This window comes from Haliotis rufescens, unplaced genomic scaffold, assembly GCF_023055435.1.
Source record: "Haliotis rufescens isolate VD_foot unplaced genomic scaffold, xgHalRufe1.0.p SCAF_9, whole genome shotgun sequence".
In the NCBI taxonomy this organism is placed as follows: domain Eukaryota; kingdom Metazoa; phylum Mollusca; class Gastropoda; order Lepetellida; family Haliotidae; genus Haliotis; species Haliotis rufescens.
The window spans coordinates 48,106,340-48,121,293 of NW_025964383.1; the positions used below are offsets into that span (position 1 = coordinate 48,106,340).

Genomic DNA, 14,954 nt, shown 5'->3' on the forward strand with positions numbered 1-14,954 from the left:
TAGATAAACAACAATGTTTTTATAGACTTTATGAGGCAGCATTATCTTGCTGTACTCCCATGGCCGACTGTTTCTCCACAGCTCTCCCCTACAGAACATGTCTAGCATTAGATGGATCGATGTCTACGACAGGACCAGAACCAGAACCAGAACCAGCCGGTACCGCTAGCATGTTGATCCATCTTTGGTTCACATTTGAAACAACATCCCCCAGGCTGTTGTCATTCATCTGGTGCTGCTGCCCCGCCTGTGTCAATGCAAATGGTGGTAACACACGATATTGACTTTGTGAATTGACTTGGTACACCACCCCTCGTTCAGGGCGTGTCGCTCTTTCTCCTACTACCAGGTATGGGTTTTGTTAATGAATTTGTTATGAAAAATCATGTATCAGATAAATGACAAAATAAGACGTTATTATCAATAACATTTACACAACTGAACACGCGTGAGTATGGTGTTACGCCTTATATGTCTCATATATGTCAGTTTGCTGATTTCTTTTACACATTTACACATTTCATTCAATTTCTAACATTTAATTGTTTGCAGCACTACTCCCATTTACATTATCCGAAAGTCAAACTCACTCCTTCCTGTTTGATCAATGACAACTGTCTTTGATGACATTTTGTCTATGATTCACGGCTCCACATCTCCATATGGACAATAAACTGAAATGATGACTCAATTAATATCTGTACTTGTTTTATTCATTCTACAGCAATACCGAAATAGAATACAACCAACTTAAATACAAGCATTACAACATCTCGCAAATTCATATTGAATCATTTGTTAAAATATGCAGTGAGTGAGTGAGTTAAAATTAAAGTCACATCAATATTTCATCCATAAATTGACTTTCAAAGGTTATTTAATAATAAAGAAATGTAAACTATAAGAACCTGTCAACAAAGGACATTAAAATAAATAGACGTTTCACAGATTATGATTTAAAACTAGTATTGAACCATAAAAATACATCGCTAGACAGAGCAATACGTTATTAAAGCGAGCTATGGTAGGGACCATACTAGGGGCCATGGAGACTTGCTTCCTGCATGGATCCCAGCAGGATTTACATCATCCCTTCAGGAGTTGGCGACTATTGACAATTTAGCCGAATTAAAAGAACATATAATTACATATATGTTATATTATAACCTAGGCAGTAAAAAATATACTCTGAATGACGTGGACTTATGTACCATCTCCGGGGCCAATCCTTTTACACTACTTCAATCCCCTTTGCGGTATAGCCACTAACAATCTTACTTATCAAATTTATTCTACCAATATTAAAATATCATTTATCAATAACAAAACACAGAAAGCATGCAGTGAATTTGGGCAAATAAGTATGAGTGTCATACATGGATGTAACAGAAAATTGCATCTGTGAAGGCATCACATGTTCTGTAAGTCATGGTAGTCAATAACAACCAGAGGATGCAGAGGACCTTGGTGCGTTAGACAAATGATGATATTGCTTAGAAAGTACTTGAGCAATTCAAGTTATTCATAATGTTAAGAATTCTTTTTAAAACGTAACATGTGATAGGCTGCATAATAATAATTCCTTCTCAAACACAGCCGATCGATAAATATACCCACAAAGAAAAGGTTATGGAATTATCAGAAGTCAATGTGTTCTTAATGGTTTGTTGGCGAGTAACCTAACTCGTCTGACACATATCCACATTGAACACTCATCTCGTTCTATAAGTATAAGAAATGATGAAATCATGTTAACAAATAAATAAATTAATAGGGAATGGACTCGAGCTATATGTTTTATCACAGATTGTCTAAGTGAAATTAATATAAATTACCCTACTGGTTTCCAATCGGGCTGAACGACGATGATACAATGGAAGCAGGTCAAAACGGACTCAAATCAGAATGGCCTCAAAAAGTCGAGTCAAAACGGCCACAGAAGTACATAATGATTGCTTGACTTATGGTGGATGGGGTAAAAGTCATGAGGGTTCCTGAAGACAGACACGTTGTCTGCCTTCAGGCGGCTGGGTATAATGACAAGGAACAACATATAAGTGGACGTTGATAATTATTAAGGCCATTTTGACATTATCACCTGTGGCCGTTATGATTCTTTTAAGGCCATTTTGACTTTATGTTAGTGGCCATCTTGACTTTCAAGTTTTTAGGCTGTTCTGACAACCTGCAACCTGTTATAACATACCAAGTACTTTAAATAATATACCTGTGGTATCCTAGTGATTTTATATTTACATCTTCCGGTTGCGATCTGTGAATGTCTCTCGCTAGAAACTAATTTTGCATTTGATCACAACCCAGACAGGGAAATGTGCGGAATAATGTCACATCAAATGACAAATATTTACTGTATATTTCAGTAGATCGACCTTGCAACTGTCTGTAGTTTAGTTGTTCACGCACCAGAATGCTTTAACGAATCTGTTTTTTTCAAGTACGGCAGGAAGAGACTTTTTAATCTCCTTTCCCTAGGTTCATGGGAAGTATGTTTGATACATACAAATGTTGATAAATGTTGTTTCGGTTAATATAGTGAAAAAGGAAGTCCCAGGGTTTCTATGGAATTTAAAACCCGAATCCGGTAGTAAAATATATGGTATAAAATTATCTTCTTTGTTTAGAATAATGTTTCATTAATTATTCGTGTTTAAACATCTCCAGCCTTGATTATTTCCATTTCTTAATACTGCCTGAACATCTGTGGTATAAGGGAGACAACTCCTCCACACTATTCACTTTTCTTAATACCATAAGTGACTGCAAGGTTATTTTCCCGCGCTCATTTTGCCATCTACAATCAATTCAAGCAACTTACAATGTTCCACACTAAAGCTAGACACATGGGTAGTAGAGAAAAATCAGATCCACCAACCGCCTCCGTGTGAAGAGATATTTTCAGTGTCTGTGTACATGTGTACTCTATGGATGATCCAGATTAATGGATGCCATGAGTTGTCTGTATTGACGTCTATCACGACGGACCCACGGCCAATGCAGAGGATACCATGAAAACCTACCACTTGGTAATAACTTGTTGCCTCTGGTTCTTCACAACTAGAGGCCTTTCCGATGCCACAGGTTCATTGTTGTAAAATATAGAATAATAATGATAATTTAACAGAAGCCTTGCTACTATATAATCTCAAAGTTAATAAAAGTAAACACAGCTTGATTTTAGACATTCAGTGTACGTCTTATGTGTAGTGGTACTGAAATCATCAAGTCCCCAAAGGCGAGCAATAATCTGTCTTTGTTGGTAGATATCACAATTATGACTTTATATTAACACTAATATGGGTTATTTATTTACTACAGCAATCGTTATTTAAGTATGCGATTGTGATGTCCACTGATATGTGATGGTAATGACACATAAATATATCATACAGTAAGAAAGTAGTTCTGTACTGGGAATAATATTTTCTGCTTATTTTCTGTTGTCCATTTGGCCCTCTTGTTGTAAAATGACCTTTATGTCAAAGACGTGTGCCCATTGAGAGGATGACTGTGTTGTCTCCTCAAATATCAGTGGGTGATGCATCTATAGCAAGGCATGTGTCACAATCTGGATGACTGGGCCAGGTACACAAAGGCATTGCCAGATTGTTGGAATTTCCTCCGAAACAGAAACTACATCAGGCAAGCTGCAGGCTGTGCTCTAGCATCTAGGCTTTGTGTTCCTACCTATTCGTGTTAGTAGCATTTCTCATGAAATAAAATTTGCATCTGAAATCCCCGAATGACTCTCCACGTCTGTGCACAAAGGATTTCTCTAAACGGTTTCCCCACTGTTCAGTGTTTGACTTTCTTGATCTGTGTCACTCTGTACTACTCAAGTTCATTCAGAGAGAGCTACATACCCCAATAACAAAAACAACAGAGCCCAGTACCTGCTGTGAAGCCCACTCACTCAAAATGCATGCCTTGAGGAAAAGGGGATTTCTCCTTTCCAAGTGAAATGGGTACAACTAAGTCATTGACAGGCAGTATGATGTTTTTCCCCTGATGAATGATATGCAGAAGGAACACGATGATATGCCCACAACTATGACACAGAGGATTTTGCTGAGGACTCTGAGGCTACTGTCATTCGAATGCATTTGAAGAATATGGGACTATCACAGACTCAATGCTTTATCTCTTAGCTAGGCTGGTAGCACGAGGGATACCTTGGGAATATTGCTTTTACTGTTATTGGGTGAAGAATAATCTATTCAGAACTGTATGTTTTTTCATAAGAATGTTTCAAGTTTTTTTCGTTTGACCTCCGCCATCAACATGTGACTGAAGTATGGAACATCAAAACAACATTCCAATTGACCAGTGGACCATTATCAAGCTCTCTTCCCATGTAGTTGGTATGTTTAACAGTTTCAACAATTCAAAAAAGTGAACTCTCAGCTGTCCTTCTCCTTTCACCTACTGCGGCCACCATGCGACACAAGAAGGTTGCACACGTCACCTCCCTTTGTTGCCAGCATGGTTGCTGTTTCATTTTGTTTGTTCCTGGCATTGATATTCACAGCATGCAGAAAGAGTACATGCTCCACCATATCAATATGCTCTCCCTCACAGGCCAGATGAAGGATGGTGTTATTCTCATCATCCAATAGTGATGCATCAGCTCCTTCGCTCTCTAGTAAATGGAATATTTCATTATGTTCAAGCCTTGCTGCCATCATCAGTGGTGTCCTCCTGCATTGACCTTGAATGTTTATGTCCACCCTGTCCAAATCGAGGACACGGCTAACAATCTTCACATGTCCCCCCAGACAGGCCACATGGAGGACGTTGTCACCGGCATCATCAACCAGTGTCAGATCAGCTTCTTTATCAACCAGCAGGTCAAAGACCTTTCCATGTCCCTTGTATGCTGCTGCCATCAATGGAGTCCTGCCAGACTGTCCTCTTCCATTGATGTCTACATCGTCATGTGAGATGATGTACTTCACAATCTTCCCATTCCCACCCAAACAGGCCAGTAGAAGGATGTTGTTTCCATCCTTGTCAATCCCTGATGGAAGGCCCCCTCTACTCACAAGAAAGTCAAAGATTCGGCTTTTCCCCTCCCGAGCTGCGCACATCAACGGGGTTCTCCCATCCCGCCCCTTACTGTTGATGTCCACCATGTTCTTTGAGACAACATGTTTCACCATTGCCACATGCCCTCCATAACAGGCCCAGTGAAGGATATTGTTACTGGCATCATCCACAACTTTCAGATAAGCTTCTTTTTTCACAAGCAAGTCGAGCACTTCTCTGTGTCCCCTCCTTGCTGCCCACATCACTGGTGTCATCCCACCACAGCCTTTCTTGTTGATGTCCTCCGCCGGGCTCTGTTCTAGGATGTCTTTGACTGCCTTTAGATTCCCCTCCCTGCACGCAACAATGAGGTCAGTGTCCGGAGTCTGGAGGTCAGTGTCCGGAGTCTGGAGGTCAGACTTTGCTGTAACACAAAGGATCACAGCTGGTCATGTGTACGACATCTTACAAATAAGGAACATGTTATTCTACAGGTATATCATGCAAGTTGTACATTATATTTAAACAAATACAAACAATTAAAGAATCTCAGTAGCATGAGCACCAAGTACCAAGTCAACAATATTCAAGGTATGATCAAGTCTCGGGCAGATAACACTCCATGCTATCTGAATATGATGACATGAATGGAGTCGGCTGTTATGACAAACAGGGCTCCACTGACCTGGAATACCAACTTTGTCAGAATATTACAGGAACAGAACTGCATCTTTAAAAATACTGTGGTTTGTTTGTTTGTTGGTTTGCTGTTTAACGCCGCACTCAGCAACATTCCTGCTATATGACGGCGGTCTGTAAATAATCGAGTCTGAACCAGAAAATCAAGTGACTGACATCATGAGCATCGATCAATGCAATTGGGATCGATGACATGCATCAACCAAGTCAGCGAGCCTGACCACCCTATCCCGTTAGTCGCCTTTTATGACAAGCATAGTTGCCTTTTATAGCAAGCATGGGTTGCTGAAGACCTATTCTACCCCGGAATGTTCACGGGTCTAAAAATACTGTGCCAACAATAATGTGCAAAACAAGTAGGGTATAGCGGCGGCGATCATCGACGTCTTGTGTTTGTTGTTATGGGGCCCCACAACAGACTGAGGCACATGCAGCGTTTGGGCAACAATATTCTGACGTGTGCCCACCTGCAACATGCCTATCTTTGAGCGTTTGGTTCCAAGAAAACAATATGCTCACAACCTGAGTTTGAGTGACAATGGTAAATCTGGCATGTCAACCCTTACACATGCTGTCCGAGGTTAGTGCTTCATGACTGTCACAATGTTGTGTTTGGGAGCTTGATTTCTTGGGGAATGTTCTTGCCACATAAATCACTTACTTTCATCGTCAGATATTGTTCTGAGTGTATTTTCCTCTGGTTTCACCTCAAAACAAAATATCCCCAACTTTTTTTTGCATAGTATAGTTATAGAAGTTCACCTTTATTAGATAACAGAAACCTTGAGGTCTGAAATAGCTGTTCTGTCATAAAACTATACTACCTCACAGACAGTGTCCAAGGTCTCTGAACATATTGGCAAAACAGATTTGTAATAATGATTTCAAAGTCATATTAGAAAGTCATGTCAACAAACACTCAAAAACACAAACAGCAGGGATTTGTTCCGCAAACTTGTAACATGTCACATACATCAACAAGACCTGACAGTAGTGAACTTGATGAACAGGTATTGTTTCTCGCTCACACAGACAGATTTACCAATAGTACTTTATGGCATTGTGGCATACATGTAACCATACAAAGCAGTCAGCCACATAATTCTTTTATGTTTGATGCCGAGGAGAGGTAGAATGTGACTGAGCCACTTTGAACAGTATTCCAGTAACATCATGGCGTATCATCTTAATGTGGGAGGAAAGCCTGAAGTGATGCAGGAGTAGTATAGGTAATGGGGGTTCTGCCGCAACTCCACTGGAGCAGGATTCATATACCTATACTGCTACTACAGGAGGAATTTTTTATGCCAAAATGATGATGCGATTTAATGATAGTCATAAGATTAAGTTAAATTGGCTCTAGCTCACCAATACCTGGGGCCAATCATTGCTTCTATTAGTGATGTGATTCAGCGAAAGTCGTTTTAAAAGAAATATCAATATTAATTAATAATGGATAAAATTTACTATAGCCCATGAGGATATTGGAAAGGTGTAGGAGCAATAAAAAAATTAGCCACCGCGGCTAAGGTATCTAAAGATGTGGCCAAGGATTGGTTAAAGAAACAAGCGATGTGGCAAATATATTTACCAGCACCGCGTTATATACCGAGGAAGAAGTTTGATATTTTTACAACGAATGAAGTTCATCAGGCTGACCTCTTGTTTCTTCCCCACGATAAGGTAAAACGCAAAACGTATAAATACGCTTTAACTGTAGTGGATGTGGCTAGTCGATACAAAGAGGCTGAGCCATTAACATCGAAAGAATCAACAGAGGTAGCTAATGCACTGAGTCGCATATATAAACGCGGACCGCTAAAATGGCCTAAGCTATTTCAAGTAGATCCCGGTCGCGAGTTTATGGGATCGGTAACTAAACTGTTAACAAAGAACGATGTCGAAATCGTCCGTGGTGAAAGAGAGGCCCACCGCAGTCAAGCTATCGTCGAAAGATTTAACAGGACATTAGCGGAACGTTTGTTTGGCTATCAGTATGGGATCGAAATGAAATCCGAGCGATTGAGATCAACCGAATGGGTGACACGATTATCAGCCGTTGTATCAGCGCTGAATAATGAAGTGACGAGATTAATAGGGAAGAAACCATCCGATGCTATTAAAATGAAATCCGTGACTTCCGAATCTTCAGCACCGAGGAGAGGCAAAGAACGAAAACTTCCGGATAGAGTAAGGGTAAGATATTTATACCAGGCCGGTGAACTCGAAGGAGGGCTACGTCGCGCAACCGATCCCATATGGTCCCTTAAGACGTATAACATTAGTCGATTGGTTACGAAAGAAGGAGAGCCTATTCTTTATTATCTTCAAGATGGACCGGGTAGGGCATTTGTACGAGAAGAGTTGTTCATAGTTCCCGACGGTACGGTATTACCACCATAACCATAAGCATAGGTATTTACACCATCATTATCAATCCATCTCTTTGTATCTAAGGGGGATAATGATGTCTTGTTCATTCTTAATCTATATATCCTATGATCGTAACTTCTTAAAGAGTTCATCTCGTGTTTGAACGTTCTACCGTTAAATAATGATTCTTTATACTGTTCGTGTTTGATATGCTTTTTTACAACATACTTCTTAACACCCTTAGCTTTTCTTATCTCTCCATTATCGGACTTCTTTATAGAATACATCTTAGGTCTTAATCCCACATACTCCGCTATAGGGGTCCCAGCACATTCATCCTTCATCTTACCTAACACCTTTTTATTTACAACGCTGTGCAGTGGATTATCTTTTGGGTAATCGCTCGTGTCGTACATATCTATTTTTTCTGCCATATCTTTATACACATCCTCGGTTTGTATTTCCATCAACAAAGAATCTGTGTCGGTATATAACACCTTGCACCTATCGCCGTATTGCTTCTTAAGTTCGTTGTAATAAAAGTCATACATTAAGTGTTTTGACAAGTCGAGAATACTCATACCGACGTACACCGGTCTGTTGAATTTTATATTACTCTTCTGCATATGCAACGCGGCTAAGTCGTTATCGAATATCTTGCTTCTGTTAAAAGCCGGACTGGCTATAAGTTTCCTGAGTCTTTCTTCCTCATTAGATCTGACTAATTTAACATCAACACGCTTCCTTAGATTCTCCATAGTTTTACCAAATACCGAGTTATTCATGAGCTTATATAGATTCTTTTCGAAATCGCTGGTAGCTATCTTTCTTAAATCTGTGTTCAGCCTTATATAGGGCTCCATCCAAGGGCTTTGATCAAACTTTAGAACTCTGTGTATTTTCTTAAGTTTCATACTTAACGATAGATACAACTGGAGATTTCTGTAGTGAACTATATATTTTGTTTTATCCATCAAATTTGGTACGAGTTTTTCTACGTTAGCTAACCTACTATTACCCATCAAGGAGCGTTGATATTCCGACATCCAATCTTTATTAACCATTAATCTTTCGGGAGCTAGCGGATAACTGTTATGGTCTTTATGTAACGAACTTGGATATTCCAAGTCAACTTCTAGTATGTACCCTTTATTCACTTCGATATTATGGATATTATTCACATTGATATCATTGACCCATTCAAAACCACCCGTGGGTAAAGGTTGACTCATAGCCCATCCGTACAAATTGTTGGCGTCGAGATATAATATGTGGGTGTCGGGTTTACTAGGATCGTATCCTTCCACTAATTTATTATTAGCCTTAGAATACCTTTTAGCTGCCATCGATATACCACCTCTTAATCCTTTCTCAATAAACAAGTGCATATCGTAATCTGTGAGTAGTTTTAGTTCTACGCCGGTCTTCTTCAACAATGCATCCCACGATAGTCCGGGACTGGAATAGTACCATGCCGGGTCCAAGCCGTATTGTTTGAAACACGTCTTTCTAAATATCTCGAATATATCGGCGAGTAACAGTACATCGGTTTTTAAGTACAGATCGTGATAATCACCTAAATTCTTACAACCTAATTTATCCCACACCGTCAGAGCGTGTTCATAATCGGCATCTGTTATTCTAGATTCTGTTAAGTTACTATAGAATGATTCGAGGGGTGGTAATTCAGTTTCTTCAAATCTAGACCAATCATCCATATATTCGTAAGGATATACACCTTTTCTCAGCAACAAATGACGTGTTATCTTATCGGTATATTTATTTGTTATCGCAAAGTCATCGGGATTGTTCGCATTAGCTAAATTGTCCAGGGAAGATAACAGAAACTGTACGGAGTCTATGAATCTAAGCCCATTACTTTGCTTTGTTCTAGATTTCCCATCCTTGTCCCTATAATGTATAGGTTTAGTCAACGAGAACGATATGTATTTTTCCATATTATTAGGAATGCACGTTAAACCGCCGTCGGTCTTCGAGATAGCTTGCATAATGAGATGTGAATCGTATCCCCTAAGGTTATGAAACACAACGGGGATGGGTATTGTTTGAGCATTCATTTTTAGTTTCAAGTTACACTCGTTATGAGCGGCTCCCCGATAATTACCCGTGACGTGACAATGATCTCTTACAGAATCCCCATCCAGGGGTTTATTACAAACGTGACAACTCGTTGACTTCTTATGGGCCCTCCAATCATCCCTCGTCATACGCATGGGTATCTTACACGATAATTTTTCCCTGATTATTCTCTCTTCATTTTGTAGATATTCTAGGAACTTTCCCGCTGCATCGGGTCCTCTGTAAATCACCGGCGGGTTTGTTTTCCCATCATACCTTACAACTATATATCCAAACCCACAAGGAATATGTTCTTGAGTTTTGTACGTAAAACTATTATCTTGATTATTATCTTGATTATTTTCTATGGGTTTGATAAGCGCTTCGAAGTCGGCGTAAATTACGTACGGTACTGGCATTTGATTACAATAATGTTCAAATTTTAATATATTTTTTCCCTCTTTAGGCATATCGATCCTGATAGCATTCTGTCCAACACCTCTACAGTCTTCTTTATGCGCTTCTAATAGATCTTGTCTGCTGTACCCATGCAGGCATCTTTCGCAGAAATATTTCTTTTCTTTATGTTTTGTTTGATCGTATAATAGCCTGTTTAAACTCTTTATCCACGTATAATGATATTTACCATCTTTTTCGATCAGAAATGAATTGATTCTGGGGATATTTTCCGGAGCGGAGCTTATCCTGTGTACAACAATTCCTTTAGAATGTCCGAAAACATTTATAGCTAAATTATTTTGCTTTTCCACCTTATCAATTTGTGATATTGGTGTAGGTTCGTCTATACCATCGAAGTTGAGTCCATCGTTTTTAGGATAGCTAGAAGGTCTATTTGCAATTTTAGAATCTACGGGGAACAATGCAGATCTTATCATCATTCTTAAACAGTCATCGGATTTATTTTTTACGTTAATTATGGCTTTTTTCTTCTTATAATACGGAGGTAAATCTATATAAGATCCACCTTTGAAGGGCATATAATTTGCTATATCTAAATATAAACTATCGATTTTATCCACACCCCAACCCGAACCTCTATTAGTCCAACGTTCTAAAGTTTCCTGTATTCTCTGAATTGATGTATCTAATGATGCGTTTATAGTATCGGATTCGGTTATAACTTCTTGATTGCTACGGAAATATGGTTCGGTATATTCGGTGCTATCGTCTGTGTTACTTTTACTCAATGTCATTTTAATCGTCAGCTGGTATTTTATACTATGTAAATCATCTAATTCCTCATTAATTTTACTCGATATGATGGGCTTAATATCGTTAACATCCATGTTGGAATTAATATCCATCTTCCAACCTCTTAGATATTTACCAACGCCGGCGGATGTGGGTACAAATATTAATTCTTGTTGTTGATTATCATTATCATTATTATTAGGTTGAATATCATTATCAATAGGTTGATTATTATCTAGTAAAGCGATCAATTCAGCTCTTCTCATTCGAGAATAACCTCTCAGCCCACCGTTTCTCGCTCGAACTTTGAGTTCTCTAACAGTCTGGGGTCTGTTGTATTCCAAACCGAGTAAATCCATCAATTCACTTTGCTTTGCCATAGCTTTTAATTCTCTGACAAAAACCATTGTGGTTGAATGGTATATGCAAAATGAGACAAATGTCTAATTGGTTGTTTTCATATATCTAAATACATATTCTCCCCAACCTATTCCTCTCATTGATGTAATCTCTCTTCCTAGCATAAATAATCTGGTTCCTGACCCTATCAGCACCGTGTTCCTTACATAAACAATAACGACCTTTGACCCCTATCCCGCATACAGAACACGTATAGTTGATGTTTCCGCGCCTGATGTAATAGTTGTGTATCCCGCAGTAAAAAAAATCAACACAGCGTCGGTTACAAAGGGTAGTCTTTCCCATGAGTGTAAACTTGCAGTTATTCATGGTATATACATCTATCATATCATTTGTCTAAATGCAAATCACAGCTACACTGCGAGATATTGATTATGCATAGCCACAGCTGTCACTCCGACTTATGCATGGTATAGCTGAAAATCAATACAGAAGTCAATCCCAACATGATAAATGTGATCTCTCGGTTCTTTTGTTCCTCTGACGGTGTATAAAACTGACTCATTGTTGGTCTCGGTATTGGGTCTAGTTTTTTCCCATAAACGAGGAAGTATTCGTGCATGGCAGATTCAACATCCTTAAACGTTTGAATTGAATGTCCTTCCTTAATCAGTTGTTCATGAATAAAGTCTAATCTCTTCATTCTCTGCTGTGTATATTGTAACTGGGCTGCTTGGTATTGTTCTAAAGCTTTATTATGTCTTTTCTGCTCCGAACCTCTCATACTAGAAAATAAAAAATTACTCCCCGAAAAAGCTAGAGCATTAACAATAGCTCCACCGACCATCATCGCAATTGATGCCATGTTTATATAAATATAAATATTCAAATGTTTAATTACTTCATTATGTCTTCCGGGATAAGTCCTTGTTTGATGAGCATATCCTTCGTTGCCATAGCTAATCCAATATCCAGAACCATCATTGGTATGTCATATCCATTAAAATCTAGCTTGGGAGGTGTGGCTTTAGTAATCATTTTAACCATACGGGCATAGCCAATGGCCAAGCCGGTGACCACCGCTGAATGATACGTCGCGTTTACCAACATTTTACCGTCTGTAGCTGGAGTAGTCATGCTTCTTATAGCATTATATGAGGACTAACCTCTAATTGAACTTGTTGTTGCGGCGGGGGTGACGTTTTCTCTTCTCCGGACTTATAAAAGAACCATACAACCGCTATACCAGCAACTCCTACTAGTGCCCATGTTTTAATCGGATTTGAATTATTTATTAATTTTGCTTTGCGCGCCAGCCCACCCTTTCTTCCTGCGGCTATTTTCAAAGGATTCTTAGTAACTCTGGGTTGTTTTAGTATTTTCTCATTCACATCCTCATTCACTTGTTGTTCCGCAATCTGTTGTTGCGTTTCCACAATCTGTGGTTCCTCGTTCACAATCTGTGGTGTCACCTGTGTCTCCATTTATATTATTAAGTGGGCACGTATGTTTAAATTGACAATACCTAGCCGTTATTAAAGGTGTGGTGAACGGAGCTAAGAACATTCCGTATCTATGATAAAACTCACAGCTCACTGCGCTTATAGCGTGTTCGATGAATGGGTCTTTCTCGAGAGATTCGCATAAATACAGGCGATGTTCTGCTGGGATGGGGAGAAACGTACTAGCTACGGCTGTGTATAGTTGTAATATAGAAGACCCTATCGTTTTAGTCATGGTAGCTCCCAGTCTAGATTCGTAACGCACGTACAGTTTTTTAATTTCTTCGTCGGTCATGTTATCAATTTTTTCGATGGTATAATTTTCTCCCAAATATTGGGAACATTTTCCACCGGCTACCAAAGCGGCAAGTCTTTCTCTATGTTTATCTAAAGATTTATCTGTAACATTTTGATCTGCATCAGATTCTTTGAGCATTTGTTCGATGAGTTCGTCGCATTCCATAATGTAATACCTAAGGAGATATTTAAGTCTAACATAATATAATATGACATATCCAATACATCCCGTAATAATGAACTGTTGTGAAAGAATGAGGATTTCGAACCACATTTTTATGTAATATTAACCGCTAATGTTCAATTTGCTACATTTTGCTATAATTTTGCTACATTTTGCTACAATTTGCTAAGCAATTGCATAAGCAGCTGGTTGATCGGTTTTTAATACGAGTTTACAGTGCTTCGTTGCCGCTAACACTTTTCTGACTTTATCTCGTTCGCCCTTGGTATAAATGACATCATTTTCGCGTAAACATTCCTCGAATGAATCTCGATCTTTGCAATGAAACAGTGCTACCCATTTGGTCTGCTCTCTGAGATCTTTCAGGACAGAGTTATATTTTTGAGTAAGTACCCAAACGCTATGTTGAGTATGCCGACCGGAGAATGCTAAATACGAAAGCATATCTTTCTTTTTTGTGAGTTCTTTACTTGCGCTGCAGTCGTCTATTACGAAAAGGGTCGATTCTCCTTTGTATTTTTCGTGACATACTCGGAGGCAGTCTTGTAAACGATCGCCCGGATCGACTCTGTGAACCCCGTCGTCATTCATTACCCAATCTCTCGATAAGTATGTTTTATTAACGCTTATAGTCGGGCACAGAATAATGATATGATCGAAAACGTCCCGATATTGACTTTGTAAAATATCTAGAATAAAAGCTGTTTTTCCGCAGCCCGTTTGCCCGCATATGATAACGCAGTGCGGATCTTTAGGTAAAAGATTATCAATAGATTGCTTGCACGAATCTCCCATTCTGTATATTAAGTTGCGCATCCATAATCAAGTACAAATATATGTTTAATTTACCAGCCGTTTCCTGAAGCTTCGTTATCTGTATGGTGGCACCCTCGCTAGCATTTTCTATTCTCCTCCCACTGCCGTGTAATTGGTCATCGTCCGTTGTTCGCATGTCGAGCCATAGCGCGTACTTCGTGGTGAGGTATTCACCCATCGATACACTCCCGAGAGACAGATCTTTCACGACTGCGTTAACTTCCGGAGAACGTTTTATAGAAGGAAGTTTTTTAATCTCATCCCACTGGTGATACGCTAGCATTCCTTGGCTATATAGTTGATTAGGAACGCCCTCGATAGTCAATTCTACTTTTGTAATCTTGGGATTGTAGAACTTCTCGGTATTTCTTTTAAATGCATCGGAGGGG

The 14,954-nt window shown here is 39.2% G+C and overlaps 1 protein-coding gene across 1 annotated transcript in view; it reads right to left on the bottom strand.

Moving 5' to 3' along the window:
• Positions 1 to 704: 704 nt before the first annotated feature.
• Positions 705 to 14,954, bottom strand: part of LOC124122610 (ankyrin repeat domain-containing protein 50-like) — a 35,627-nt gene continuing 21,377 nt past the window's right edge. The window contains exon 6 of the mRNA XM_048390541.1: positions 705 to 5,467. Within this exon, the coding sequence (XP_048246498.1) occupies positions 4,437 to 5,467 (1,031 nt within the window). The 3' untranslated portion in view covers positions 705 to 4,436. The remainder of the gene's footprint in view (positions 5,468 to 14,954) is intronic.